Raw genomic sequence first — 27,943 nt, 5'->3', positions numbered from 1 at the left:
TCTGCTACCCTTGCTATCTCGCTGGCTGTACCCATGGCTGCACCGGTTGCGTTTGTTCTCGTTCTGCAGCGTTCACGTTTTCGCATGTTTTGATGAATAGATTTTCACGCTTATCTACTTGCATGCACTGCTCTACATTCCTCGTCTACATTACCGTCCCCAGATACATCTGAACAATTCGAGTCCTGTTAGCATTGCTGCGGGTACTAGCTCCACGCAGCCGCGAACGGCGTTTGACGGTTGGATCTGGAGGCCGAAACCACCAAGCGTAGCGAGCCGTCCTGCCATGAATTACAGTAAGGAACACTACTGAGATTTGTGGAGATCAGTGTTCTGATCAGTGCATGTGTCTTTTCGCTGTTGCAAGTGTTAAGGCTTGCTACGATCCGTCTGAGCTGTGTCATGACCCGTTGGAAACAGGTGTTTATTGGTTCATGATGAAAAAAATGGCGCAAACTGGAAGGGACACACAAGAAAGGGAAGTCATTACACACGTTGTGGTGTCATGTCCTCTGCTCCTGACAAGTGTCTTTTTGTGCGCAATGGTTTTATGCCACGCGGGTGAACTTGTCTCCACGCGGTTGTGTGCACGCAGTTTCCGGCGGTTTTCTGTGAGTCGGCGCGTGTGGCGTCGTCCTTCTCTTGTGCGTCCCTTTCAGTTTGCGCTTTTTTTTTCACCATGTTTATTCATCAAAAGACCCAAAATTCTGCTCTGCTACAGTTCATTGGTTCTGTTCGCAGATGCTGACAGTGCTCCCATGAAAGTGTACAAGAAGGGAGATGAGAAAGATTATGTCCAGGCAAAGCCTCAGAAGTCCAAGTCGTCCAAAAAGAAGAACCCGAACGCAAAACATGAGGCAAGCGAGTTTTCATTAATGGGAGCCAGCTTGCTATGCTACATGTTCTAAGCTTTGAGGCACATAAGGCTTGTAGTGAGCGTGTTCATTCAACGCAACTACCCAATAGTAAATCTCATCTTTGCTGATGTGCAGTGTTTGTCAAAAGTCAGACGTATAGTAGGAATGATCAAGGCTGGTGACGGGTCATCCATTTGTTTTCTTTAACACTCACGGCACCTCAAAGATCTGGAGATCACATGGGCCACTTTTGAGAGCATTGAAGCAGTACAGCCCAGTGTCGGCCCCGGTCAGGAGCGCAGTGGGCTCTTTGATTTTTGACACACTGTATACTAGGAAGCTCACGTGGGCACGTACATTACAGCCACTTCAGGACCAGCAGGAGCAGCTGGAATCAAGTTTGGACAGCGGCCAAGGATTGGAACAGGCAGTGCCCGAGGCGGACCGGTCACACATCGCCATGACACAAAATGCATCGCGGCGAAAGCAGCGCTTCGTGAATCTCTACAGCCAGGAGGGACGCGCACGCGATGTGGTGTTGCTGCCTGGCCGGCACCCGTGCGAGTGCCAAGCCCATCGGCATGCACTTGTCAACAACTGTCTCCGGTGCGGCCGCATCGTCTGCCGTCAAGAGGGGTCGGGTCCATGCCTTACCTGTGGCAGTTTGGTGAGGGCTTCAGAAATTCACTTTTCCATAGTGCAGGCTGGATTCAGTCGTCGGTTGCTGTTCGCAATGGGTGCGTTTCAATTCTGTAGACGTCCGACAAGACGTCTAGTGTGACAACTAGGAAGCCGTCTACTTGTTCACATATTGGAACTTGTCTACTGCTCATGCTGCCTCGCGGCATAAAAATGTAACTAAAACTTATGGACAGTTATACTGCAATTTTCTTTAAACTTCGCAATGACGATCATTAAAAACGCATTTTCAAGAGATTGTGCATTTCTTGCTGCAATAATTTTACGCATAAATCAGACTGGTGGCAGCACCTATCGGTCAGTCTACTTGTAGCAGACGGTAGTGTCCGCTATCCGAAGACGACGCTGAAGACATATTCCATTATTATTTTATTATTAACGCTATTGTTGTCGTTGTCCTCAAGATGATTATGCTCCTCAAACGCACTCGTCCAGGTGACCCTGTAAACATAAAAAAGTCTACAATAGACTGTAAACACGAAATAATATACGCTAAAGGTGGTACTGCAACAGAAAAGCATTCATGCCATTAAGCCTGCTGTCTGCTGTACGTGGTGCTTGGCGGCGGCAAAAAACCTTAATACAGCAGCGAGCTTTTATCCTGCACAGACTAAAATCAATTCGCAACATGCCGGTTTGTTTGTTCTGAGACTGTAGAGATAAAAAGAAATGTGCACGAAAGAGTCGATGCAGCTAATATAGCAACAGAAAAACACATTTGTAAACGGTTACGCCAGCCGTATTAATGCCAGTGAAGAACCGAATGACAGTGACGAGTTTTAATTCATAAAATCAAGGCGCTAAGAGCCGGCATCGTCAGATTATAAACAGACCTACAACGTCCGCTGCTGTTGCAAATCTCTCAACCGCACGATTCTCTCCTGCGTTAATCACTGCTAGGAATCGCACATCCACGAAGACTGCTTAATTAGCCACTAGTTTGCGTACCAATTAACTTAAAGGAATGACTCACGCTTGAAGGACGATGCCTATCCATACTCTGGCTGCATTCAGGCACTTGCGAAGAGCACGACTCGCTCCCCGTACGTCAGCTCCACCATCTTTAGACAGGAAGTTAGCCTGCATCGTTGTTGACTTCGGCGAAGCAGTCATCTTGGACGTCTAAGTAGCAGTCTACTTGGAGGTATTGGAATGCACCCAACATACGACAAGCTGTACGCTACGCGCTGAGCAGTATCTGCAATGGAAGCACCAGCACACAATGCGGGCAGTGTGCAACTCATGTTGGCAGGCTGAGAGTATCACCACAGGCATGTGCAGAGGGAGGCATCTGGGGTGCAAATATTTGTCATACTGTTCCCTGCTATTGAGAAGACATGGTCGCTGCCATGAACTATGGCATCCCCTTCTGGAGAGACCTCTGCACACCTGTGAGTATCACAGTGCGCTGTTAATTTATGCAGTTTTCAACTGATACATTTAATGAAAGGTAACACACAGATTTTGGCACAGGTGAAGTAAATGTGGCTTTCCAGTTACTGCCAAAGTGAGCAAAAGATTGGGGATTGTCACCTATCAGCCAAACCATCCGTAACGCTCAGAATTTAGGGGCACAAAACCTCATGCTGTAGTGCTCGGTGTGCATCGCAGCAACTCCCTCAGAAGCTCTCTCAACACAACACTGCAGCTGCGTTTCTTGGCTCAGGCATGTGGCAAAACCAGCTTCCACTAACTGACATCGGATATTGCAAGCACCATTGGACTGGCAGCTACCTCTGCTTGTGTTGGCTATCTTTACCTGCTAACTTCAACAGCACCCTGAGCTCGGAGCAAAATAATTGTGCTTTCAGGCAGCAGTGCCAGCTGGGAGCCACCACAGACCTACCGGAGAGAATAGTATGTTTACAGATACGTGTCATGCTGGCATAAGCTTGGTAGCTAGTGTGAGAGGCTAGCTTTCTTGTCAACTTTCTGGCTTGTTCTGTGCTTCCTTTCCATTGCTTGTTTTCTTGTCCAAAATCTTGTTGTATAACTCTTAAACCATATATATGAGCAATTCATGTGGCTTCGTCACCTCCACCACTTTGCTACACGGTTATAAAATTGTTGTGCGAGATTGTGCCAAAAGCTGATCTCTGTGATATCTTACACCAAAATGTCATTTTGGCAAAAAACTGTGCCAAACCTACTCTGAAATAAGCATAAGAAGAATACATGGCAGTGTCAGCACAAGAAGCAGTTCTTTCCTATACCTTGCAAGGCACAAAGAAAAGATGCCACAGTCATTTACGATAGATATGCACAGCCACAATGCCTAGAGGAATGTGGTAGTAGGCTATGGGACACATTGAAGACACTGAGTGCAGCTGCTTCCATTTTTTTTTTGGGGGGGGGGGTTAAAATCTAATTCCATGCTTCTTTCTATTATGTTGATGTTTGTCCCGCAGCAAAAGGTGCATGTATTTCATGTATTGCTGAGAAAATTGCATTCAGAAATTTTCTTGCTACCCAATTCAAACTTATGACGTCTACATCGAAAAGGACTCTGTGATGTTTTGAAGTGAATGACAGTGTAATGGAGCCTGTGGTACCCACGGCCAAAAAACACTGTTGACGTTCCGCAATTTATTTATGAAATCGGCTGGTGATGGCAACACCTGTATTTAATTGATTGATTGGTTTTGGAGGAAAAGGAATGGTGCAGTATCTGTATTACATATCTCAGTGGACACCTGTATTGTGCCGCAAGGGAAGAGATATATGAGTCTGTGAAAGAAGAAAGTGCCGTATTGGAGGGCTCCGGGATAATTTCGATCACTAGGGGATCTTTAACGTGCACTGACATCGCACAGCACACTGGCGCCTTTGCGTTTCGCCTTCATCAAAACGTGGCCGCCGCAGCTGGGTTCGAATCCGGGAATTCCGGCTTAGTAGCCGAGTGCTCTAACCACTGAGCCATCGCAGCGGGTCTGTATTTAATTGTTTAGCCTTTTGTGGCTTACAAAAGAACCTTTTTTTAGTGAAAGTAACTTCTTATTCATTGGAACAGAGTAGTTATGGATACAGGGCAACTTCAGTCTGTCCTTGGTGCCCCTCTAACAAAGTGTTACAATGAGGACACAATGTATGCACGAACAAGCAGTTTGAAAATGAGTGAAGGTATGCATGTGACTGGCTTGCGCTTGTTGATTCGCTGAAAGCTTCTGGTCACTGCTCCTGTGCTTCTCATGCTTACTTTACCAGAGGATACTTATGGTATATTGCCCAGGGTGTCGAACCGGATTTTTTTCGAGTTCAGTTCCTGTTTTGGCTCCAGAGCGATATTCCGTTCCGGTTTGAACCAGTTGGGACAGGATCGAATCAGTTCAGACGGGTTCAGGAGCAAATGAAATTCTGAACGTAGATGGGTTTTAACCAACCTTGTTATGCGGTTTACTTTCCTGTGTGTCTTTGGTTTATAAAATAAAAAATTTGTTAGTGCTAATGTCCACAGCATAAAAGATGGGAATTTACAGCAAGAGCCGCAAAATCAGTTGAACTGGAAATTAATGTAGATCTGCTATGTATACGCTAGAATCCATCTGATGAGGTGTGTAACGCGAAAATCTGGTGGAATTTGCATCTACGAAATCCTCCAGCTGCAGAAATTTCAGACGCCTCATCGCGAGAGTAATAGGTCTCCCCTGAAGCTCGTGTCAGTCTGAAATTTCTATGCACAGTACACACATGGGCACCATCAGGACCACCACATACGCCCTCTATGTTACCGCGCACTGTTCAAAGAGGAAGCTGTCCTGTATCGAGAGCTATATATAGATAGACACCAGACACTTTTTCATCACCCCAAAACTGACTTGCCAGTCAACCGCACCCCCCCCCCCCCTTCCTCCCCAACCCTTTACCACATGGTATTAGAATATGCGAGAGCCCCTCAACCACCCATCCCACACCCAGCAGAACCTCGTGTGAACACTGGCTCTCCCTAACATCCAAAAGTTTACCAAACGTATTTTATTTAACTCACCCGTTCGGCATTGCCTTTGTAACCCACGTTTTATATCTCAAGCCCCTATAGCTCAGTACCTTCAAAAACACAGCTAATCATGGCCTCTTGCTAGTACAGTGTAAAATTTAGATTTTGGCCTATGCTGGAGACATCGCCCTCTTTTGTTCTGATAAAAGAGCATGCTAAATACAGCCGGCTTGGATGTGTTGGGAGCACTTCGTTTCTGCTCAGACACAAATTTTCAACATCGTTGTGACATTGCGCTGAGGCACTGCTACAAGTGCTGCATTGTGCTACTAACAAGGTACATGCACTACATAGAATATTTTTGGCGTTTCTGGGGTGCTATCAAAGTGAGCCTAGGTGCCGACACAACTTTTTGCTCCCTTGATAGAGTCTAGTAAATCTGTCGTGCACTTTTGTCCACCAACTTGTTTGAGAACTTTTAAACTTCAAAACCACTAACCTCCCCTTTCTGCCAGCTGTGCGTAATAGACGACTAAGCGCTCGTATATCTTTTCTGAACGTGGACGTGGAGAATTTTGTGCTGATAGATTCAGCTTCCTTACTCTTCGCTTTTTAAAGCGAAAGCTTTACTACGCCAGCCAGCGAGCCATTTCGGCTCGTCGCGCCGTATGCCGTATGTCTGCTGCAGCGTTGGCTAGCAACGCCGCAGCCGCGCTCCAACAGATGACGCCGCTGCCGTCACCGCTCGCTCCATCAGATGTGCTCCGCTGGGGTAGAGGGAGAGGAGGTGTTGTCTCGCGGGGGGTATATATATATATACGCTTCGTCTCAGTGTATTGTAGTCATTATGGAGAGCGCGAAAGAGACGCAACAACGACAGAACGAAGCGAGGAAGAGACAACACGCTCAAGAGACGCCAGAAGAATGCGCCGCACGACTCGAGAAGCGTAGTAACGAAGATGCGGATAGAAGTCGCGCCACGTTTCGGAGTGACTCTCCAACTGCAGAAGAGACTGGTTTGAGTTCTCGAGAGCGTCGGAATGAGACGCTGCATAGACGGCGTGCAGAGGAAACGAAGCTTTCGCAATTCAATTAGGGTTATCCAGAGCTAAACCACAGCCAAATTTTTCTTTGACTACCTGTACTACCTCTCCACAAGGCAGATGACATTGGTTCTGATCAGTCATTACTACCTTTACCCATATACCTGCAGCCCTGCATAGCCTTTCTTGACACTAGTTTATTAAAATGAGGTCAGTGGATGTAGATTCAAAACGCAGCAAAAGCTTTTTAGATTTCACACGTGAGCATTACACTTTAGGGCGCGCCTTCACGCCACGGGGATGTTTGCACCATGCTTAGTAAATTGCCTGTGTGAGCAACAAGAAGCTATTCAACAGTGCTTTGTGTTGTGTCATGATACTGCATTCTTTCGAGACATACTTCATTACACTCTTAAAAAGAACATTGAGATCACGCCTTTGATTATAAGATTTTTGCCTGTGATCAAAGCCTCCAGAATTCCACATGAACTTTTCGTGTTAACAGGGCTGTTCAGCATGTGGAAAAGCTGCACGATGGATAAACATGCAGAACCGCTGCGTTCAACACGCTCACTGTTCAGGGATGAGTGCATTTTAGTGCAGGGAGTGTGCTGCGCAAGTTCAACTCCTTGACTAGTTGCCCTTCCTTGATGTGCGCGCCTTCTGGAATTTTGATGTGGGGCCGGGGTAAGGGAGCAATAGTGGCATGAGGCCGTATGCTGAGATCTCTGAATTGGACCCAGTCAAGTAAGGCATGAGGAGGGTAAGAGAGGTTCCTGATATTTCATGCAACAACTATAAAAAGCAGCTTCAGAGATGGCTGAGTAGCTTCAGGAATCAGTGAATGAAGCTTCTCTGTTGTGTCGCCACTGAGTCGAATCCCACTCCAGGTAGAGTGGGTTATAGTGTGCTTCGATGCACACTCCGGTGGGTGCACATCTGGGCACTCACTGGTAAAAATGCGTCTTCACCTTCGTTCACCCTTACCCACGTGCAGCTGATGTAGGTGAGGCCGATTGTGGAGAATGATCTACCTATGCCATCGTATACGAAAGAACGCCAACAAGCATAAGCCTCTCAACTCGGACATCAATAACCCCAAGTGCTACAGTGAGAGGCAGATATAAGCCGCCCGACAGTGTATTCAAGATCCATCAGTCTGGAAATAGCGTGACGAAGCCGCCATCTAGTGATTGCCATCTTTTTTCTTTTCTTTTTTATAAGCAGAACAATTTCAGCCCAGTGGCTTAACACAAGATCATTTCATTGCATTTACATTACATTGCAGCAACATCTTCCTGGGTGTAATCATTAACGTGTGGTGCCAGCAGTCGCATGCATTTCAGCATTGCCCCTTTGTGTAATCACTATTAATTCTTTTTTTCTCTCAAGTATCTCTACCACTGCCAGTAGCCAGCCTTTCCTTTCTTATTTTCATTGTGTGCAACAAAGAATGTTGTTCGGATTCTGAAAAAAAAAAACTGTGCCTATGTTATATATCTTTATTTTGCAGCAGTCGAAATATCTGGTAGAAATAATAGTAGTAATATCTGGGGTTTAACGTACAGAAGCGAAGCGGAATCTATTAGGGACGCTGTAGTGGAGGACTCCAGATTAACATAGACCAGCTGGGGTTCTTCAACATGTGTTGACATCGCACAGCACAGGAACGTTTTTGCATTTCGCCACTATCGAAATGCGATCCCTGCAGCCGGGATCGAAGCCACGAAATTGGGATCAACAGCCAAGCACCATAGCTGCTTAGCCATCATGGTGGGCCCTGTTTTGTACCTGCTGTCTGAGAACAGTGAATACCTCAGAAAGTAAATGTTGCATAACGTGGTTGGGTAATTGCACCTGTGTTTCTCATATTTATGGTACATGGTGCAAAGAAAACGAAGCTATACTCACTCGGTGCTTTATGAGTTAAAGCAGTGCTGACAATTCGATTGAAACTATCTGGACATATGGAAGTGGGATACGCTAATAAAGTCAATATTTTATATCACTCTCTGGCACACATTGCTTTAGAATTGCCAAAAGCACATTACAGGCGCCAATTAGGTTTCTTTCCAGACACCATATTCCATAACCTGTCCATATTCCATTTTGTCTTCTGTCACTGGTCACTGAGATATACTGAGGTTTTCAAGCATCTGTAGGAAATGACCCGACCATTGGGTAGTTGACAATCGGACCTCACCATTGGCTGCATACTGCAGCCAACGGCAGCCAGTAGTGAGGTGCAGTCGCCTGCTGTGGAGAGAGCTCTGCGATCCACCTCACCAGTGGCTGCCATTGGCCGCGATATGCAGCCAATGGCAGCCACTCGTGAGTTGCTCCCAATGGTGGCGTCCGTTCGTCAACCACCCATTGGTCGGGTCGCTTCCCACAGACGCTTGAAAGCCACTCGTGATGTCATTATTGATTATACTAATTAGTCTTGGTGTTAGCTAATTTGCATTAATAAGATATGTTAATTAATGTTGATCACTGGTGTGACATCATCATCTTCATCACCTGGCTCATCGGCTCGTGACGTCACATGGTGCCGTTTCTTGCGGACACTTTTTTGCGGATATGACCTTGAGATTGAGCCATCTAACACTTTCGCATTAGTAAATAATGCTGGAATACTCACTTTACAAAACTATACCAGGCTTGCACTACAGAAACTACTTTATCAACTAATTCATGACTTGATAAACCTAGATAGGTCAAAGTATATTTCAAAATCAGAAACAAGAGTAACACGGCATAAACATTCACAATCACTGGAAGAATATTGATTCAGCACAGGCTGTTTTAGACATTCATTTTTTTTTTCTGTTATTCATTAGAGAATGGAATAGCCTACTACCATTATGGGCAACTAGCTCATCTTTAGAAAATTTCTCAGACATATGAAGCACACCTACTAGCTGTACAGTGTGAATTTTAAACACTATTTCAACTGCTCTAGTGCTGTATCATAACTAATTAAAATTATGCTTTCTAGTGTATAATGCATCAGGTTGTGTTTTTTTTTAACACTTTTTCTAGTTACTTCCATTTTATTCATAGCTGGTTATTATTAATTCCGTTAACTAAACGACATCCGTTCTCATACTGCTGCACTGCTGCGTAGTATGTACTTTCTTTGTTGTATTTTTATATTATCCCCTTTCTGCAGTGATCCCGATTGAGATTGGCAGTATTTGTAAATAAATAAATATATTATTGTAACAGGGGCTTAGGTTAACGCTCAGACGGCGGCGAAACCATGGCGGCGACCGAGTCTCTCGTCTGTTCAGGTCAGCAGGTGCTCGGTCTGAGCGATGGCAGTGCGGCTACTTCTCCTTCTTCTTCTTCTTTGCCTCAGTAAACATAGGATTATGCCCTTCTTCTTCACATTATATTGTATTATGTTATATTATATTATATATGCAGGCAAAGGCCACACTTGTGTAGGCACCAAGTATAGCGTCAAACTGTATGGGTCAATAAAGCAGTTTCTTCATACTTCACACTTGAAAAATGAACTGTAAAATTCCGCTTTTGAGTAAGAGCCGAAAACCACCAAAATTGCAAAAAAGTGCAGCCCTTACTCACATATATGTGGTAATCATTGCACAGAAATACATTGAAAAAAAAAAAAAAGAAAGGAAAAGCTCAGGAAAACTATTGTTTAAAGTGAAGTGTTTATTGCACTTTACTGTGTCGAATTTGGTGCATGTGTCAACATCGACGGAGCTTCAGCGGTGCTTGCGAACTAGCACTTCCATGCTTATATCGATGAACATTAAATTTGAGCCTATAGTGCAGCCAAAGTCAAGCATATAGGCTCTTATTAATATATGATAATGTCTTATGCTGCTTGTCTTGTCTAATTGCTAAATCTCCCTTGAAAGGCGCCACAACATCAAGAAGCCGTTTGCATCTAAAGACGCATGCTTTAGCAGCTGCACTGTCATCGTCTCATCTACCATGTCGTGCTGCCGCCATGCCACCTATAGGAGCTGGAATGACTGAATACAATAAGCATAAATTTCGTGAGGCTGCACAGAGAAAACTAATTAGGGCACCCTTAACTGTCGCAAGGGTATGTGGCTGTGCTTGAAATGTAGCGTAGCATAATGGCCTCATGTTAACATAACCTACATCTGCTTCCATGAAGTTTTGGATATAACGGTAATTGCATGCGACTATCACAGTAGGCATTAAATCAGAACCATGGATGGGGGAAGCCACTAGAGTTCTCAGAGAATGTGTGGGAATATTTTCGATTTTGAAATATTTAACTCGTCAAGTTAATAATGTGGCTCCACTAACTCAACTGTCAGCGTAGTTTCTCTTCAAACCATTGGTTACACGTCAACAAAATTTTACTTGCACCAAAAGCACTTACTTCTGCACTTGATTAACCTTTTGAACACCATACTTCTTATTCTGTACCCAATTTGAGCTTAAATAAAGCATGATCAACAGAGTCATGCTTTTCTACATGCAAATATCGGATGAATTTGGCAGTTTGACGCCCACTGTATTAAACTGTAACCTTGTTTCTCTGTTGTTTGCTTTGTTAGAGGTGAAATAAAAGTTTAAAAAGAAGAGACCTTCTTGAGGCATGTAAACATTCTCATTGTGGTTCTCGCAGCCTCATCGGCCTACTTCAGTTCGAACAGTAGTTTTGCACATTTTAGCTGATGACATCCAGTCGTGCTGATGAGCTCCATATCTTCTCGCCCTATCTCCCCTCTTGACAGGTGTGCACTAATGAGGAGAAAGAAATTCTCTCTCATGACTCCAAGAAGAGCCACCAGCTCCGGAATAAGCTCATGAACCAGCCTGTTGATGAGAACCTCGCCAAAGCCATTGAGCATAAAAACCGGCTCCTCGAATATGACCGCACTTCGTAAGTTAATTCTAATTGTAACTTTTTTTTGGGTTTGACATTCTGTTTCAGGTGTTCTATGTTGCCCAACCGAAGCATCACAGAGCACCTGCTGCTGCAACGTGGTGCACCAAGTGGAAAACAGTTGATATTGTGTTGTGACCTTAGCTTTCTGGTAACTTTTAGTGAGTGTTACTTAGAAAACATGCGAGTATCTCAAGTGGAGTTTATCATCCTAACACAGTACGCTCAGCCTCATTCTGTTCACCCTCTGGAACAAACAACAAAATAATCAGCATAAAGCAAGCAGAAGCCCATTATAGTTCTTGCTTATGATACAGATACTGTGCATGCTGTTTAAAAAGTAAAAATGTACTCGTGCCACTGCATTTTACAAATGCAACAGAAAACATATTCTGTAAAATGAAAAATCATTACCTTTTAATGCCAATTTTTATGAACTGCACTCATGAACTTAAAGCACTTCTGATACACAATGTGGGCATTGTAAATGCGTATGCAGGCTTAAGACTTTACTTGGAACATTACAAAACGTTATTGCCTTGTGCAATTTGTAAAGTCACAAGGTGACTGATTTCAGATTCCATAGGCAGATTCGGAGCACTTTTGCAGAAAGTTTTCCCACTTGCTTTGAAGCAATGCTACTCCATTGGTGGTCCGGAAGCATTATTCCTATGCTTTAATGGCTGGTTGTGAGTTGTCACCAAGCCAAAGTCACTCCACTCAGCAGTCTAGACTGCCCCACTTATATTGGTCGTATCAAATTGCAGCCTCTATGACACATTTTGTCCAATTGCAGCTTGAAGTCTTCATTCTCACCTGCAGCTCATAGGAACCACTCCATCACAAAATGCTTTCTGCTTTTGCTGCACCAACATCAGTGTGCAGTTGAGCTCAGCCAGTGATACAGAAGTATGCATTTGTACAAGCCTTCATCGATTTCTCTAATTTCTTAGATATAAAAACCAGAACGATGGGATTCATCGAGATGATTCACTTAGAACCCTTGTCAGCTTCATTTGGAGGAAGTGAAGATTTGGAGTGAGGACTGTTTGCTAAAACCATACGCTTTGTTGTAGAGCACGCTGGGCATGCCATTGGAATTAACTATGAACTTTTGTACTTTTTTTTTCTATACCTGCATTATAACTTCTTGCCATGTTTCAAAGCACTTTCCAACATCAGGGAAACTTTTGCTCACTTTTGCTTGTTCCTGTCATATTGCTCGAGGACAGTAGGCCACTCTAAGAGGTCTGAGAGATTGTTATGGCTAAGCAAGTGGCACATATTGCCAATGCTAATTGCCATAGTGATGGCTTTGTCGACTGCTAGGCCCATGGTTGCAAGATTAAATCCCGGCCACTGTGGCTGCTTATTGATAGAAGAAAAATGCAAAAAAATACCCATGCCTATGCAGGTTAAGGAAACCCATATGGTCAAAATTAATCCGGAGCCCTCTGCTACAGCATCATCTCATAAACCATGTGCAACTTTGGGATGTTAAGCACATACCATATCTTATTGAGCCGTACCATACCATGCCCTTTCTGTCCGTGAAAAGGAAGGCAGTGCAAAGAAAACAAGGAAGCAATAACAGTTACAAGTTCATGGCACATATTACATCATCATGCCTGCATTCAGACACTAATTGGGAAAAGCAAGGAAGGTACCATGCAAATTTTTATTAGTTATCTGTTGCTGGAATTTTCAAGCAATCCTCCCTTAAGCACTGCTGTTCGATCTTGTGGTGTTTTTGTTGCATTTAATAAATTGTGCAAAAGCATTCTTCACGGCCCATTTATATCAGCCGAGTGGTTCTTGTTTTAAGTATGCACATTTTAAAAGTGCACTAAAAACTAACTTTGCTTCTTAATATATTTTGTTGCCCACCCCATTCCTCCTGTCTAAACTGTGTGAACACCTTGCTGTAGCTGCTTTCTATCCTTTGTGTACAGTGCTCGTCTTTAGCGTTTCTGAATGAAGGGTGAAAGCCATGAGCAATAGACTTGTATGAGGGAATTCAGTGCATTGCTTGTCGTGGGTCTGCATAGCACACAATTTCGTTCATTCTGGTTTGTGTTGCTCTGGTAGTTGCATTCAAAATGATTCCATCAATGAAAGATAAACCGAGAGGGATCTTGCAATAAATTTCTGTGTTCCCAGCTTTTAGAGGTAGAAAAAAGCCTTTGCTTCAGCGACCGCTTCTTGCACCTTTTCCTCAGTATGTCACTATAGTGGTGGCTCTCTCTGCAGGGAGCGTCGCACACGTGTCATAGACGACAATGCTGACTACTACTCCACAGACAACAAATGGCTGACACCCCAGCAGAGGGAGATGATCCGCAAGAAGGAGCAGGAGCTTCGTGCTGAGCAGCATGATTCTCGAAGACTGCAGAAGGTACACATCTGATTTTCTCCTCCTCCTCCTAGCAAAGATCTGTGTCGATTTGGAATGAATCACTGTACTCATTGAGCATAGCAGTAGACTCTCGATGATTTAAACTCGGAGGTGACCAAAAATTTGTTAAAACTATGCAGTGTTTCAATTAAGGGTGCCTCTCATCAGTTTTCACTTTGCGCATAGTGGTGTCGTGGCAATGCGTCGCACGAACGATAGCGGATATGATGGCGGCTGCTGCTGCACTCGTGTGGTCAGCACAATTGTGAAATCTCTCTCTGTGGTTACAACTTCTAGTAATGGAAGGACTGTGAACGTTTGCAAGGCCTTTTCATCTGCATTTATTTTTCATTTTGGCTTCGATTCTGCATAGTCCTTTCGAGTTTTCATGCAAAATCTGGATATAACGAAAATTGCAGACTTTTCTCGATTTCGTTATGTCTAAGTTTAATTGTACTGTCAAAACTTTCTCACTCCTGATTATTGCATTTTTTATTGTCTTGATAGCTGTCAAATGCTGTTTTCTTGACCTCAAGCCTTTGATTTTATCATTTAGGCATTAGTGATGCTCGAAACAAGTCTTCAGTGCACGTGAACAAGGTGTATTAAACGGACATTGAGGACAAATTGAATTTGGCCTGTATCAACTGATTACCGCATTTTAGTGAAAAAACACAAGTTTTATGGAAAAGGTAGCTTTATAAGCTAGAAAAGGTTAAAAAATTAAATTCAGGTGTCTCAAGCAAACCGTGGTGCGTGTAAAACAGACTTTTGTGCATGGATCCCCAAGGGTAGGCAGCACCATCATTCACTTCCAAATGATGGTCATGGCACCCTTTTTTGTTATGGATGTTAGCAGTTTGAATCTACTGACAGGAAGCTGTTTGCAGTGAATGCTTCATTTACTGTCCTCAATCTCTCCTGCACTGTCTGAACACTAGCAATCACAGTATGCAGCCCACATAAACATAAGCAAAGATAGTTGGTATAATAATAGTACCAACATTCCTATTTTTTCTTCAGCCTTTATCATAAAGGTTGCTTTGTGGGGAGGATCACTTCAAGGCTTTGGCTATTCCTGATTGATATGGGGCATGCTAACATGCCAGCAAAGCCTGCGGTTAGCTTTAAATTATTGTACATCTTGTGTAGCTCTGAAGCTTGTGTAGGCTGTTTTGAGCAAGTGTGGTACAGAAGTTCTGAGGCTTGATGATGAGGCATATAGTGATTTGCCTGACATGTCACAGTTTTTATGAAGTATGCAGTGTGTCGGGCGGTGGCATGCACCAATCCTCCTTTCCTTCTTTCTGTTTGGTGAAATGGTCTTTGTAGCGATGCTGGTCAAAATGCTCTTTCTGCCCATGTTAGTTGAGTGGCTGAGTGAACTTTTTTTTGTGATAGGTGACGCTAGATTTTGCCGGGCGTCAAGTGGTGAAGGAGGATGCACAGCATGCCAGTATCCAGAGCATGCTGCAGTCACTCATGGCACCCATAGTAGAAGTGAATGTCAATGACGAAGCCTGTAAGGAAGTGGAGGCCACACACTTCATGGACCCGGCCCTGGACATGCCACCTCCAGAGGTGAGCCTGTAGAAGTGGGAGGCAAGATGGGCGAAACTTTCAAAACCTAGGCACACGCTTGTTCACCAGCAGTCGTAACCAGGGAAGTTCGTAAATGCTGTGGAGGGGGAAGAAAACTTGCTGCCATGTAGACCTCCCTTGCCACGTATTATTAGAATACTGTAGCTTTGAGTCTCTTCACCTAAACAGAAATACGAGCATGAACTTTTGGTTCAGACTGCAAAAATCTGTCAAATCACTATAGCAAATCACGCTAACATTCTACAGTTGATGTGGGTTCAATCCTACATTCACATTTGTGGAATTCACTACTTGGGTAGTATAGAAGCGTAACTTGTGGCATCAGCTCCTGTGTGATCCAATCAGGTGAAGTGGAAAGCTTTGGGAGCCTTTCACTATGATTTGTTCTGCCACCATTGCATGCAGCCAGAATTATATGTCATTAAAATTAAAGCACGTTTGCATGTTATGGTGGGGGCGTTCAGCTTATTGAGTTTTTCCTGGTGTTATAAAAAAATAAAACATTGACTGCTTTACATGGAATAGAAAAGCAGTAAAATAACCAGCCCACTGATACATGGAACCAAAGGAGAACATGGTCCATATGTGAACGAGAGCTTCATTGAAAGAAAGCAAAGTTGTCTAAAGCAACTTTTTTCTGACTTGCGTTGGGAGTTTTTCCTGGTGATATAAAAAAGAAAACATTGACTGCTTTATGTGGAATAGAAAAGCAGAAAAATAACCAGCCCACTGATACATGGATCCAAGGGGGATGATGGTCCATATGTGAACGAGAGCTTCATTGAAAGAAAGCAAAGTTGTCTAAAGCAACTTTTTTCTAAAAAAGAAAACATTGACTGCTTTATGTGGAATAGAAAAGCAGTAAAATAACCAGCCCACTGATACATGGATCCAAGGGGGATGATGGTCCATATATGAACGAGAGCTTCATTGAAAGAAAGCAAAGTTGTCTAAAGCAACTTTTTTCCAAAAAAGAAAACATTGACTGCTTTATGTGGAATAGAAAAGCAGTAAAATAACCAGCCCACTGATACATGGATCCAAGGGGGATGATGGTCCATATGTGAACGAGAGCTTCATTGAAAGAAAGCAAAGTTGTCTAAAGCAACTTTTTTCTGACTTGCGTTGGGAGTTTTTCCTTGTGATATAAAAAAGAAAAAATTGACTGCTTTATGTGGAATAGAAAAGCAGTAAAATAACCAGCCCACTGATACATGGATCCTAGGGGGATGATGGTCCATATGTGAACGAGAGCTTCATTGAAAGAAAGCAAAGTTGTCTAAAGCAGCTTTTTTCTGACGCGTTGGGAGAGGGAAGTTTGGAATGTGTTCAGGAAAGAGGGAGAATGTCACAGAAATATTTTCATAAGCGTTGTGCAGAACTTGTGGAATATATATTGGTTACCTGGGCTAATTTATTAATCCTGATTGATTCTTCAGGTAGCTCTCCAATGTATGTTGTGAGATGGTGTAATGTCGACTCGGCTGCAGACATGTTATTGCGTCTGACTTGACGCATGTAAACTGTCGGGGCATGGGCACATTATGGTGGGTGCCACTTTTGTTGTGATCCCTCACAGTAGGCCTGTTAGATTAACATTTTCACAAGCTACACAGTTTGTCAGTGCATTTGACTCAATTGGTATTTGAATCCTGCACGTTTACAGGATTCTCATCTGCATACATCTTAAATTAAAACAGTTCATAAAGGGCATTACAAATTTTTTTTCTCCTGTGGCGGGGCGCAGTATGTGGCAACTGAGACACTCCGTGTACCAAAGCGCTGCCGGCCTGTAGGCGATGGCAGCTTGGTGTGCACCACGAGCAATGGCCAAGTCCTTGGCTCACGTATCCAGGACCGAGCACTCATGGAGATGTCAGATGATGGATTTGCTCTTTCAGTGCACCAACCATATGCTGGTCTGCTTGTGGCTGGCATCAAGAAGTAAGAGACCCTGCTCTTTCTCTAGTTGTTCGTGTTTGTGTGCGGATGCACTCTCTAACTCTTGTTACCATGCTACATGCATCAATCACCGGTGATCGACAGGTTCGAAGCACGATTTCAGTGCTACCTGTGCCGCCAAAGACTTGTTGAGGTGTTTAGTGGGTTGTTTAGACACTTTACTTTCATTTCTTACTTAGTTTGTATTTTTCCCACAAGGCAGTAAGTTTTTAAACAACTTTGAAGTTGAGGTTCAGGCGTAGTATGCTCGTGGGACGGCGTCCGCTCGGAAGAATTGCTTTCTGTGATTCTGCTCATCTGCAGCAGATTTTTTTTATGTATCAAACAGCAGTGACTGTGACGATGATATTTCATTGTCAGATTTTGATTCCGACAAAAAAAAACTGCTTAACCTTAGTACAAAACGTGGGCACCTGTCCGCTTGCAGGTTTCACTTTTCGCTTCTTGTCTGTTTGTTCATTCCTGGAGCCGGTTTTCATATCGCACTGATGTAATGAATGACATTTCTGGTTTCTGTAGTCTCTCGGCATCATATGGGCAAGATTTACTTCCGTCTGCCTAAAAAACAGTCAACTTCTGGCCCAGTAGAAATCGGGACACCAATCGGGGATCGACGCTCTAAAATAGCCAAGAGCTGTTTGCGAAAGCTGTAAATGCCTTCTGACTGGTCCCAGATCATCTGAAACATCTTCTGAAACAGTTTATATTAAACCCAAAGCATTACCAGAGCATTTTCAAGCAATTTACTGTCAAACCTCGTTGTAACATTCATGGATATTATGAATTATTGTCTATATCGAACTGCTCCTAAATATTTTCATCAAACACATGTACTTCTTGCTTTGTATATTGAACGTGGTTTGGCATAAAACAGATACATCAAACTGCTAAGCACCAAGCTGCACCGACTCATATGGCAGGCGGCTGGCTTTGCCTCACTACTTGGGTGTCTAGTCATGGTGCAGTAAGCGCTAGCATCATGGTTCACTCTTTATCTCGCATTTGTCAACAGCAGCACAGAAGATATAACAGGGAGGATAGCTGATAGCCATGCTGTAGGTACCTGTTGCACCTCTCACACCCTTAGATAGTATGTTGGAACCAGCAACATGGTCGGTTGTTGTAGTTGTCCAGCAGCCATCCTCTGCTCACATCAACTGACATGGATCAAGGCAGTGACAAAGGCAATAGTTTTCGTCCTGGTGTCTGACATTTTACGCGACACCGCTGTAATGCAAGGAAGGCAACCTAACATGTTTGTAGCTCGTTTTTATTTTTTATTTTTTTTACGGCCTCTGCAATTGCCTCTGCTAAAACTGCAGAAAAGGTTTCTTCCAGTTGCCATCCTTTCACTGATTAAATTTTGCTTCTCCAGCATGAGTTTCTGGAGAAATTTTATTATGTGAATTTTGGCTATATTGAACTTTGCTATGACAAGGTTTCACTGTATTACTACCTTTTTTAATCTTCATGTGACTACATCATCACAGAAGGTGACGATGATGATATCATCACAATGGTATGATGGATACACTTGTGTTTCTGCAATTTTTTCGGCTTCAAAGGTATTCTGAATATCACATTCCTTAACTCAAACTGATCAGTTGAAAATTACATTTATCAAGCTATATTTTGATATATCACAAGTTACTTTGAAAATTTTAAAGACCACCTTTTTTCATGTAGTGTCAGGAAAAAATTTCTAGCTCAAAAAGCTTTTGAGTTATAATAGTTATAATTTCAAACATTTAATGGCTAGTTTAAAAACAAATTTTAAACATCTTTTATGTTCTTTTAATATCTTTTTTACCCAACTAATATCTTGTTAATACCATTTTTTATCAATTTTTAATTTTTTGCGCATTTCCTGATTTTTTCGTAATAGTCACACCAAGTTTTTGTGTTGAAATAAATATGTTCAAAAGATACATTCAATTGCCATCATTTTCGTGCATATAGCATTTTTGTATACCTTGCGTATTTTGCAGGAAAAATTATGTTTGAAACCTATGAAAAACGGTCATTTTTCCCATGGTAAGAAGCTAGTGAAGTTGTTGGTGTAGCATCCAGAGAAAATATTGGCCTGTTATGAAAAGCTGTCAAGCTCTGATACGTTATATGGGATGATTGCTGGCTATCCGAAAAGCTTGTGTTCCTTGAGAAATGCTGCGAAGAAGGTTCCTGAATTTTTCCAGGTGCAATCACTGTTCAACGCTTGTAGTTACGCAGTGGCATATCTGATATCGATGCAAATTACTCTACGACTTTGTGGGTGCAACATTTTTGCTTAAATTTGCTCTTTGGCATAAATCAAAGAAAAAGGTACAAGCTTTTTGCCTTAAAGGAATACTGAATAAAAATCTGAAAACATTGAGAAAGCACCACATTTTCATTTTGTAAGGTACGATTACCCAACTGAACAGTCATCATTCCGGTTATTTTTGAGCGAATGGCTATAATTTGTATGTTTCATGAGCGGCTGCTGGACCGCACCCAGCACACTCCTGGCAACAAGTTGGTGGATATGACGTCAAGCCTACCGTCAGCAGAGCGCTAGGCAAGCTGGCTGGCAGTGCGCATTTGAGGATTCCCCACCTCTTGCCGTGTTTACACGAGTATTTATGCTAAACCTTGCATAAACACACAGTGACTCCGAGTGATCAGACATTGCTTTAGGTTTGGTATCATACGTGAAAGCCAGACATAAGTGTGGCTTCTGGGGGTCAGGAAAAGGTCGCATGTTCGCTCCTACCCAGATAGAAACAGTACTCATTCCTCTGGCAGGCACGAGGTGGCACTGCTGGTATCATCTCTGCAAAATGCTGCTTTTTTGGTTCACCGTCACTGCGGGCGGTGGGGTTTCTGATTAATTCTGACCGAATCAGGCAAGTAGTCGCCCAAAGTGTACAGCCACAAGATGCAGGCAGAGAATCTCGAAGCGTGGGCACAAGGAAGCCGAACGAAATGGACTGTACAATGAAGCAAAAGCACGTCAAACGCATCCACTTCCATGCGGTCCATGCTGGTGGTAGGTTGTGACAGGTAGGATTGAGGTCACATCCCATTATGTTAGAGCTTTCAAAAGCAGCCGCAAGGTGTGGTGGTTGAAGAAATATTCTTTAAAATAATTACTTTCCACTCGTTTCTGTTTCAAAATAATGTTGTTTTGGTCACTCTCAGTGCTACAGCTATCATTTAAAATCAAAAACCAGGAAACTGAAACTGAATTTAAACCAAATGATGACGTCACGGATACTGTAATAAAACTTATCATGTGCACATTGATTGGCTGAAATAATGAAAATCCAGCTCCATCAGCAAACACAACGAATATCGGTGGCCGTGCGTACAGTGACGTCGCACACACAATGTTACCCGTAGAAATCTCCCCGATTGAGCCCACGGAATGGGAAATTTTAAAATTAATTTATGTTGCAACAAAACACCGCCCTGCTGCAAATCTTAGCACAAATAACCAGAAAACTGCGGAGAATGTAGTGAAAACTTTAGTAAAATCAGAAGAGGTAGAAAAAATGCCGGAGTTGCCCTTTAATGAATTCTATTACATAAGGCTTGACATTGAGACCTGTGTGTCCCAATGCTCATGTAATGTGTGCGGCCTGGTGGGGGAAGGCCAGAGTTCATGCTGGTGCCTGCTCATGTCTTCTGGGTAGCAGGTAACAGTATTGGCCAAAATTTGTGCCCCCATGCCTATTAGAGGAGCCACTGCGCCCCTTCGTCCCCCCTCCGTGCAGCTGTATGGTTTAAAGTAGAGGTGTGCGAATATTTGACACTTCAAATAGTGTTGAATGGTATTTGCTATTCAGTTCGATTTGCACTGCGTTTCCACTGCTTGAACCTCCTAAACATTCAGAAATGACGAATTGCTTGGTCTAAACTCGAGGCGAAACCTCATGGCATTCCCAAACAGCAGTCCTAACAAAATAGCTGAAGAAAGCACCGAGCTAATGGCGTCCAGGTGTTGGCTGCTTTTTGACCCTTTGCACAACAACCCCGGCAGGTTGAATGCTAGAGCTTCCCAGTTTCTTGCAGAGGCATGTAAAGCAGCGAAGTAATAATAATAGCGAAGTTGCAAAGTCCAACGCCTAGGTATAATGCTTCTACAGTCTAAAGTTTATTACTGGTACTATACTACATGATTCCTGCTCCCTTATTAATGCTTGGTAGGCCTTACAGTTATAACAAATTATGCTGATGATGGGTGGAATTTGTTTGCAGCTCTGTTTCTTTGCATAGCTGTTTTTTTTTTTGTGTGGAAAAGCGTTTCTCTTTATTTTAAACTGCCTGTACTGGTAGTCGAAATTATTCGATTTGATTTGCGACCAATTTTTATAATTCACATTTGCTTTTTACCCAAAAATTTGATATTCGCTAACTTATAATGCTGTATTTACTTGCATAATTTGCGCACCCCCAACTTTGTACACAGATTTTTGTAAAAAATCTTTTACTCAGCATGTACACGGGTGCACGCAAGGCAGACTTGGGAAGATTGGCACGGCTACGTTGCCATGTGCGGTTGTGAAAGGTGCGAGCGGTCAGATTACGAATTGTGCACTGTTTACCCGGCTTGCTTGCGCTGGAGGTCGCTTTCCCGGATGAACAGTTGCGTGCGTGCCCGAATCCAAAACTACCGAATCGGTTTGCCTCTTATCAGCTGGGCCACACACGAGGGCACTGTTTTATCGCTCGTTATCTCCTTTTGACTCCCACTGCTGGCTTCGCAATTGTATCATTGCGCATTTATTGTTTTGCGTTGCACATGCGCCGCTATGCCATCCCGCGGGGAGCTGCATAACATGGGGCAGGGCGGAAGGGGGTATGCATCTTATATTTGAAGTCAACTTTTTTTTTTTGGTCACCGAGGGGTGCGAGACACGGGGGGTCTACATATAGGTGGAAATATACAGTATATATTGCACGTTACAACTTTTGTAGAGTTCTTTAGTTCAGAAATTCTTGCATAATTTGCTCTCCCCCTTTTTGAAGCCATAATTTAAATTAAAAAAGTGTGCAAATTACACAAATAAATACGGCAAATGTTTTTTTTTTTCTGGCCATGTTTCGCAGAACATTTAATCTGTAATTTAACTTTGCAGTATTCGAAAAATATTTGCTTTGATTTGCACTCAAACTTTTACTATTCGTGTAGCTCTAGTTTAACATAATCAACAAATTTATGTGATGCGCTACTACAAATAAAACTGTTCGTTGCTAGTCAGTGCTGATGTCACTTTTTTTGAAGCAGTGAGCCAATCTACGTATAGTGGGCTCTCACTGATTTAGACTTCTGGTTTCCTCGAACTGATACTCTGTTTACAAACAGCATCAACGGTATTAAGACTCGCTTTAATTCAAACTATGCACGGGTAAGACAAATGTTTGATCCCCTTTTATTTTGAATTATCAAGAGGACCATAATGTATCTGTGCACATACCGTATACTCAGCAGTATGGTGTTGTTGAACAGGGGTAGCTTTTTCCATTTGAGCTTTCAGACCAAGTGTACAAAACTAATTTGTGTGTGTCATGCAGAATGACTTACCTGGCTGGGGGTCTTTTTGTTTGTAACTGTGGTGTGAAATCATTGCTTTCGCTTTTACCACTGCTCAGGCTGGGCTTGTTGGCATCTCTGTGGATGCAATAGTCCTTAGTGGTGTCAGTGGTGTTTGAAATTCTTGTTACTTAAAGTTCTTGCCAACAATATTTAGGAACTTGGGGTACAGTTCTTGTTTGTTTTCAAACTAAGCTTGCTATGTTAAAGCACACTATCAATAAGATGTGCAGGGACGTGAAATGCAGTTGTCTGTGAGCCCGATAGTCCTTTCTTTCCTCCCCAATTGAGCTGCTGAATTAGAGGGGAGTGTCCCTTGTGTGACTGTGACTCGTAGTCAGGTGCATATGTGAAACCTCTAGATGCCAGTCAGTGCTTGTGTTGTCTTTTTATTGTTCTTGTGTGCCGTTGCAAGACCCGAGGTTGAACATGGCAGTCGCACTGTAACTCTCCAGCTTCATCAGATGCATCTTGGAATGTTAGTTTTCATTCTGAGAAAAGCAAGTTGCAGTTTCATTGCGTGGTCTGTTTTTTGGCCATTGAATTGATCCTTGTTGCCATACGTTCGCATCAAACCCCCTTGCTTGTCAGCCTAAAGTTTGTCTGCCACCTTGTGTACAGGCATGAAGGGCGTGCTTGGTTCACAACCTACCGGGGCCGACTGTGGATCCATGCAGCTGGCAAACAGCCCACAGAAGAGGACATCAATGAAGTGGTCGACATCTATCGCAAGATTGTTGAAGGCAGGGTTCTCTTTCCTGACAACTTATGCGTGCCCCCTGCACTTAACCCACATATGCCGACACTTAAGAAGTTTGAAAAAGTTTAAATATTTATCAATATAAATGTTATTTCACTTCATAATTCAGAATCATCCTTTTATTGTGGAAAGATTTTTCTCAACACCGACTTTTGAGTGTGGGGTGCAACAAAACAATTACTATTTATTTGTTTTTTGCAGCACCTTTAATGCACTAGCACTTATTAGGCACCTTAAACGTTGTGTTTGTCTGTCTGTCTGTCTGTCTGTCTGGGAGGGCAACCTGTGCCCAGGCATGCGTGCATGCGTGCGTCAATTAACCATGAGAGGCTGCTCGCGAACAGCAACCTGCATCGCAACCCAATCCAAGTTCCACCAGTGCTGCTGCCATAGAAGGGCAGTGGCGCATCACTTGACAGCTGCACTACTGCGCCAGGAGTATAATGTAGAGAATTAGCAGTTCGCGTATATGGACATTAACCCTTTATTGCCATCCAAACGACTGCCATGCGTGAGCACTAGATCTGAACACCAGAACCGAAGTGAAAACTGAACTGCTAGCGCACCTAATTCGCTTCTGGCCTAGCTACGCAAACTGACCTTTTTTTTTTTTTGCCTATAGTGTCAGTTTGTGCAGGCTACAATTTCAGAAGAGGTTACACCATGCTACTACAAGTTAACTTGCTTTAATAGAACTGTAAAACATTTGATGCTCAATCGCCTGCTACAAGCACTCACGTAACCTTGCATTTGGCGCATGAGAGCGTTAGTCTTGTGTGCCATAAGACACAGCACAACAGCAGCACTTGGCTTTATGCAATTTCCGTAGCTTTCATGAGACGATGATGCAGTGAACACATCACCATTCTGCAAGTACACGTGTGTAGCACGTTACTTTGTGCTCATTCATAATTTTATACAACGGACTGTACAGTTGCCCAACCGATTTTCAGACTTGACAAATTGTCCGTATAATCGAACAGTCCGAAAAATATGTGAACTTATAAAGAAATCACTTCGCTGTGGATAAACGGTTTGAAAAATGGTGAACTCCACTATTTCTTTTGTTCTGCTTGCAAGTGATAATAACTTGTATTTGATCTGGAGTGACTCTTTCATCATGTCTACTAGCACTTGCCTGCACCATACCTCATGTAACCAATTCCAAAAGTACAAAAGTTTGAAGCCACCGCTCGTCAAGCTGCAAACCACAAGCTGGTTCTGCGCTAGCACGCCGCAGTGCACACCCCTCACTTCCCAACATGCACTTGCGAGACGAGGACAGCATCCATTTCCCTAGGCAATGAGAGTCATGAAAGGAGCCCGCGGGAAGGCGCATGCTCCTCAGACTTCCCCCATCCCTCCCGCTTCATGGGTAGTGGTGCTGTCTGATCCACTGTCCTGTTATCATCGCGATCGCGCACTCTTTGCAAGTCACCTCAATGGCAACGAAGGGTGTACCATTAATTCGAGTGGCAACTGCAAACACTGCCAAGCCTAGCCAAGTCAATCCATCCAGTCGAATCAGTTTGAATTCATGAAGCCACCTTTCACGGCAGTGAATAGTTGGCTGGTTGTGGCAGTGATGCTTGCTGGCATTGAAGAAGATGAAAAATCTAACTTGCGCACTTTACAGACCCTTGCTGGCATCCATTTTAGTCTCAATGATCAAACTTTTGGACTCCACTGAGTCCGAAATATTGTTCGCAAATATGTACACATTCCTATGAGAAGCGTGAGAGCGCCTCAATAAAGACCAGAATTTCATGCAAGTCCAAAGTAGTGGAGTCTGAAAAATTGGTCAGCTGCTGTAGTTCTGTTCTGGATTTTGTGGAAGGAAGCAGTGTGTAGCTAAATGAAATGATCAGGACATCACTTAACACCCAGAGGAGCCCGGTTAAACAGCACCTCATGCTTTTAATTGTGTTTCAAAGATATACGATATAGTTTGTCATTGCAGTAAAGGTGATTACAAGGATTGCATATTGGAGGAGGCCTCACTGCAGCCACCTGAAAACCTCTTACAGTACCATTCACAATCTTATCTCGACATCATTATTGGCATTGCCAGGCTTCCTGGAAGCTAGGTCTGGACCTAGTTGTTCAAGTTGTCTAAGCAATTTTTTTTCTTTTTAAGAATTCTTTATATGGTGCAAATATATACTGGTGGACTAGGATAAGGTTTGAACTTGTGTTATTGTTTCTGTACCGCAGATACTGGTGCCAGTGTGAGGTTTCCTGCTCAGTTCCCCACAGGCTGTCTTCTGGGCTGTGTCAACCTAGTTGACTGCCTGCCTCAAGATATCTACCGCGAACAGGTGAAGCTTGTTTCTCATAGTTTTGATGACCTCCTGATGTACTAGCGAGGCATGTGACTTACTAGATCATGCAAGTGAAAAGATGCTCTGCACAGATGACAGCATGTGTACGGTATCTGAAGTCACGCAGCACTGGAAATACCATGCTCACATGAGCCTGGTGTAAGCATGCCAGTTGTAATCTTTGATATTGACCTTTTCCACGCTTACCTCCTAACCTCCTGCCGTGCTTTTGGCAAGGCAATGGCCTAGACCTGTCCATAAAGCTTCCTTCTGGCTTCATGCCTGTGCAGTAACTTCAGTGCATGGTAAAGGTTAGCAAGCATGCTGGTGGTGTTGAACGACTGGACAGAAGAAAGCCCGCAGACAGGACAAGTGTTCACTAGACTGCCCTGCTCTTTCTCTTGACCATTCCAGTATCCGTACGGCGAATGTTTCTCTCCTTTTGTCTTCATATGCGAAGAACCCCAAGAGCTGAAAGTGAATTTCCCAATGAAAGGGCAGCATAAAATCTGTAAGTACAAAAGTTGCCAAAGTACATTCATTGCTGTTATAAACGTAGGCATGAAAAGCTATATCTTACAGTGCATTCAGACTGTACACTGCTCTGCTCATTATTCACAGTGAAACTACCGTATTTACTCGTGTAATTTGTGCACCCCCTTTTTGAAGCTTTAATTTAAGGGGGGACACTGGTCTTTGGGACCAAAAAATGACCCAAAAATCAGTTTTTTAAAATGACATTTTTGGAGCCTATAGCTATTATTCTTCAACTCTACCCGTTTTCTCCTCCAGGAAATTGGTATTTTTACCATAAAATTAAATTTAGATCACTGTGTGGGCTCAATTTGTGCAGGAGCAGGCGATTTAACACCATGAAAATTTTGGACACCTGGATGTCTTAGTACGTCAATATCTCAACGTCTAGGACAGAAATGTCATACTGTTTGCTAAGGGAAACTGGAGGCACAATGTATGCAATAATTGAAGCACAATTGTTCAATCATGCTTCAAAAATTTATAATTTTGCAAAGTTTATCGATGCATGATAGTCACAATTTGAATGCGGCTATTCGAAGTGCTGTAAAGTTACTAATGAGGGCAAAATGGAGAAACTGCTTTGATTATTGCACTCTTTACTCACCATACTATGTAGCCATGGGTTAAAAATTATTTTTTATTGAGCCATTTTCTTGTACTGAGGTGCTAATAAATGACAAATTAAAATTAATTATCTTAGGAACTAATGAATTAAGAAAGCAATTCCATGTGTGAAGTCTGTATAAAAAACTGAGCAAGGTGACACAGTTTCATTAGGATTGGACTAAAAATAAGGAAAATAGGTCTAAGACCAGTGTCCCCACTTAAAGAAAAAATGCGCAAATGAATACACCATGCACAAAAGCTGCCAAGCGGCTTTTGTAATCTACACTTCCAATTCGCTGTTGCATTTTTGATAGCTAAATCTATATATTGGGCTTACATGAGAAGTGCTGAATTAGATGCACCGTAGTTGATGTGCAGCTGGCACATTGAAAGCAGTAATAGCCATCACTGGAAATTTTTTGTGCACACTTCTATATCCAAATGTTTCACAATATTGCAGTGCCTTGTCACATTCAATCCTTCTTGTTATAGCACATCAAAAGCAAGACAATTAAGCCAAAATGCTACACTCTTTAATCATACTTATGCTGATGTAAAAGGACAGACTTTGTTATTCACAAAACACTTTCTATTGCAGTCAAAATGGAGCCCAGACTTCATCAGGCATGTAAGAAGACACTGCTCTGCCCCCAGATTTTGTCAAGATGACCTATTTGTCTTATTGCAAGAAGCATTTTTCTTTCTTTTTACTAAGAATAAATTCTTTATTATAATACACCATGTCAACAATTAGC

The 27,943-nt window shown here is 42.9% G+C and overlaps 1 protein-coding gene across 1 annotated transcript; it reads left to right on the top strand.

Moving 5' to 3' along the window:
* Positions 1-3: 3 nt before the first annotated feature.
* On the top strand, positions 4-27,929 carry LOC144125741 (activating signal cointegrator 1). Its single transcript, XM_077659406.1, has 11 exons — positions 4-296; positions 742-857; positions 1,222-1,524; positions 11,279-11,427; positions 13,681-13,825; positions 15,227-15,406; positions 17,175-17,371; positions 23,586-23,707; positions 25,939-26,042; positions 26,460-26,556; positions 27,787-27,929. Exons 1-11 carry the CDS (start codon positions 287-289, stop codon positions 27,855-27,857), a joined length of 1,494 nt encoding a protein of 497 aa, XP_077515532.1. The 5' UTR covers positions 4-286; the 3' UTR covers positions 27,858-27,929.
* The last annotated feature ends 14 nt before the right edge of the window (positions 27,930-27,943 follow it).

Source organism: Amblyomma americanum, chromosome 3 (assembly GCF_052857255.1).
Source record: "Amblyomma americanum isolate KBUSLIRL-KWMA chromosome 3, ASM5285725v1, whole genome shotgun sequence".
Classification (NCBI taxonomy): Eukaryota; Metazoa; Arthropoda; class Arachnida; order Ixodida; family Ixodidae; genus Amblyomma; species Amblyomma americanum.
The sequence above is the reverse complement of the archived record's forward strand: the minus strand, read 5'-3'. Positions and strand labels throughout refer to the sequence as shown.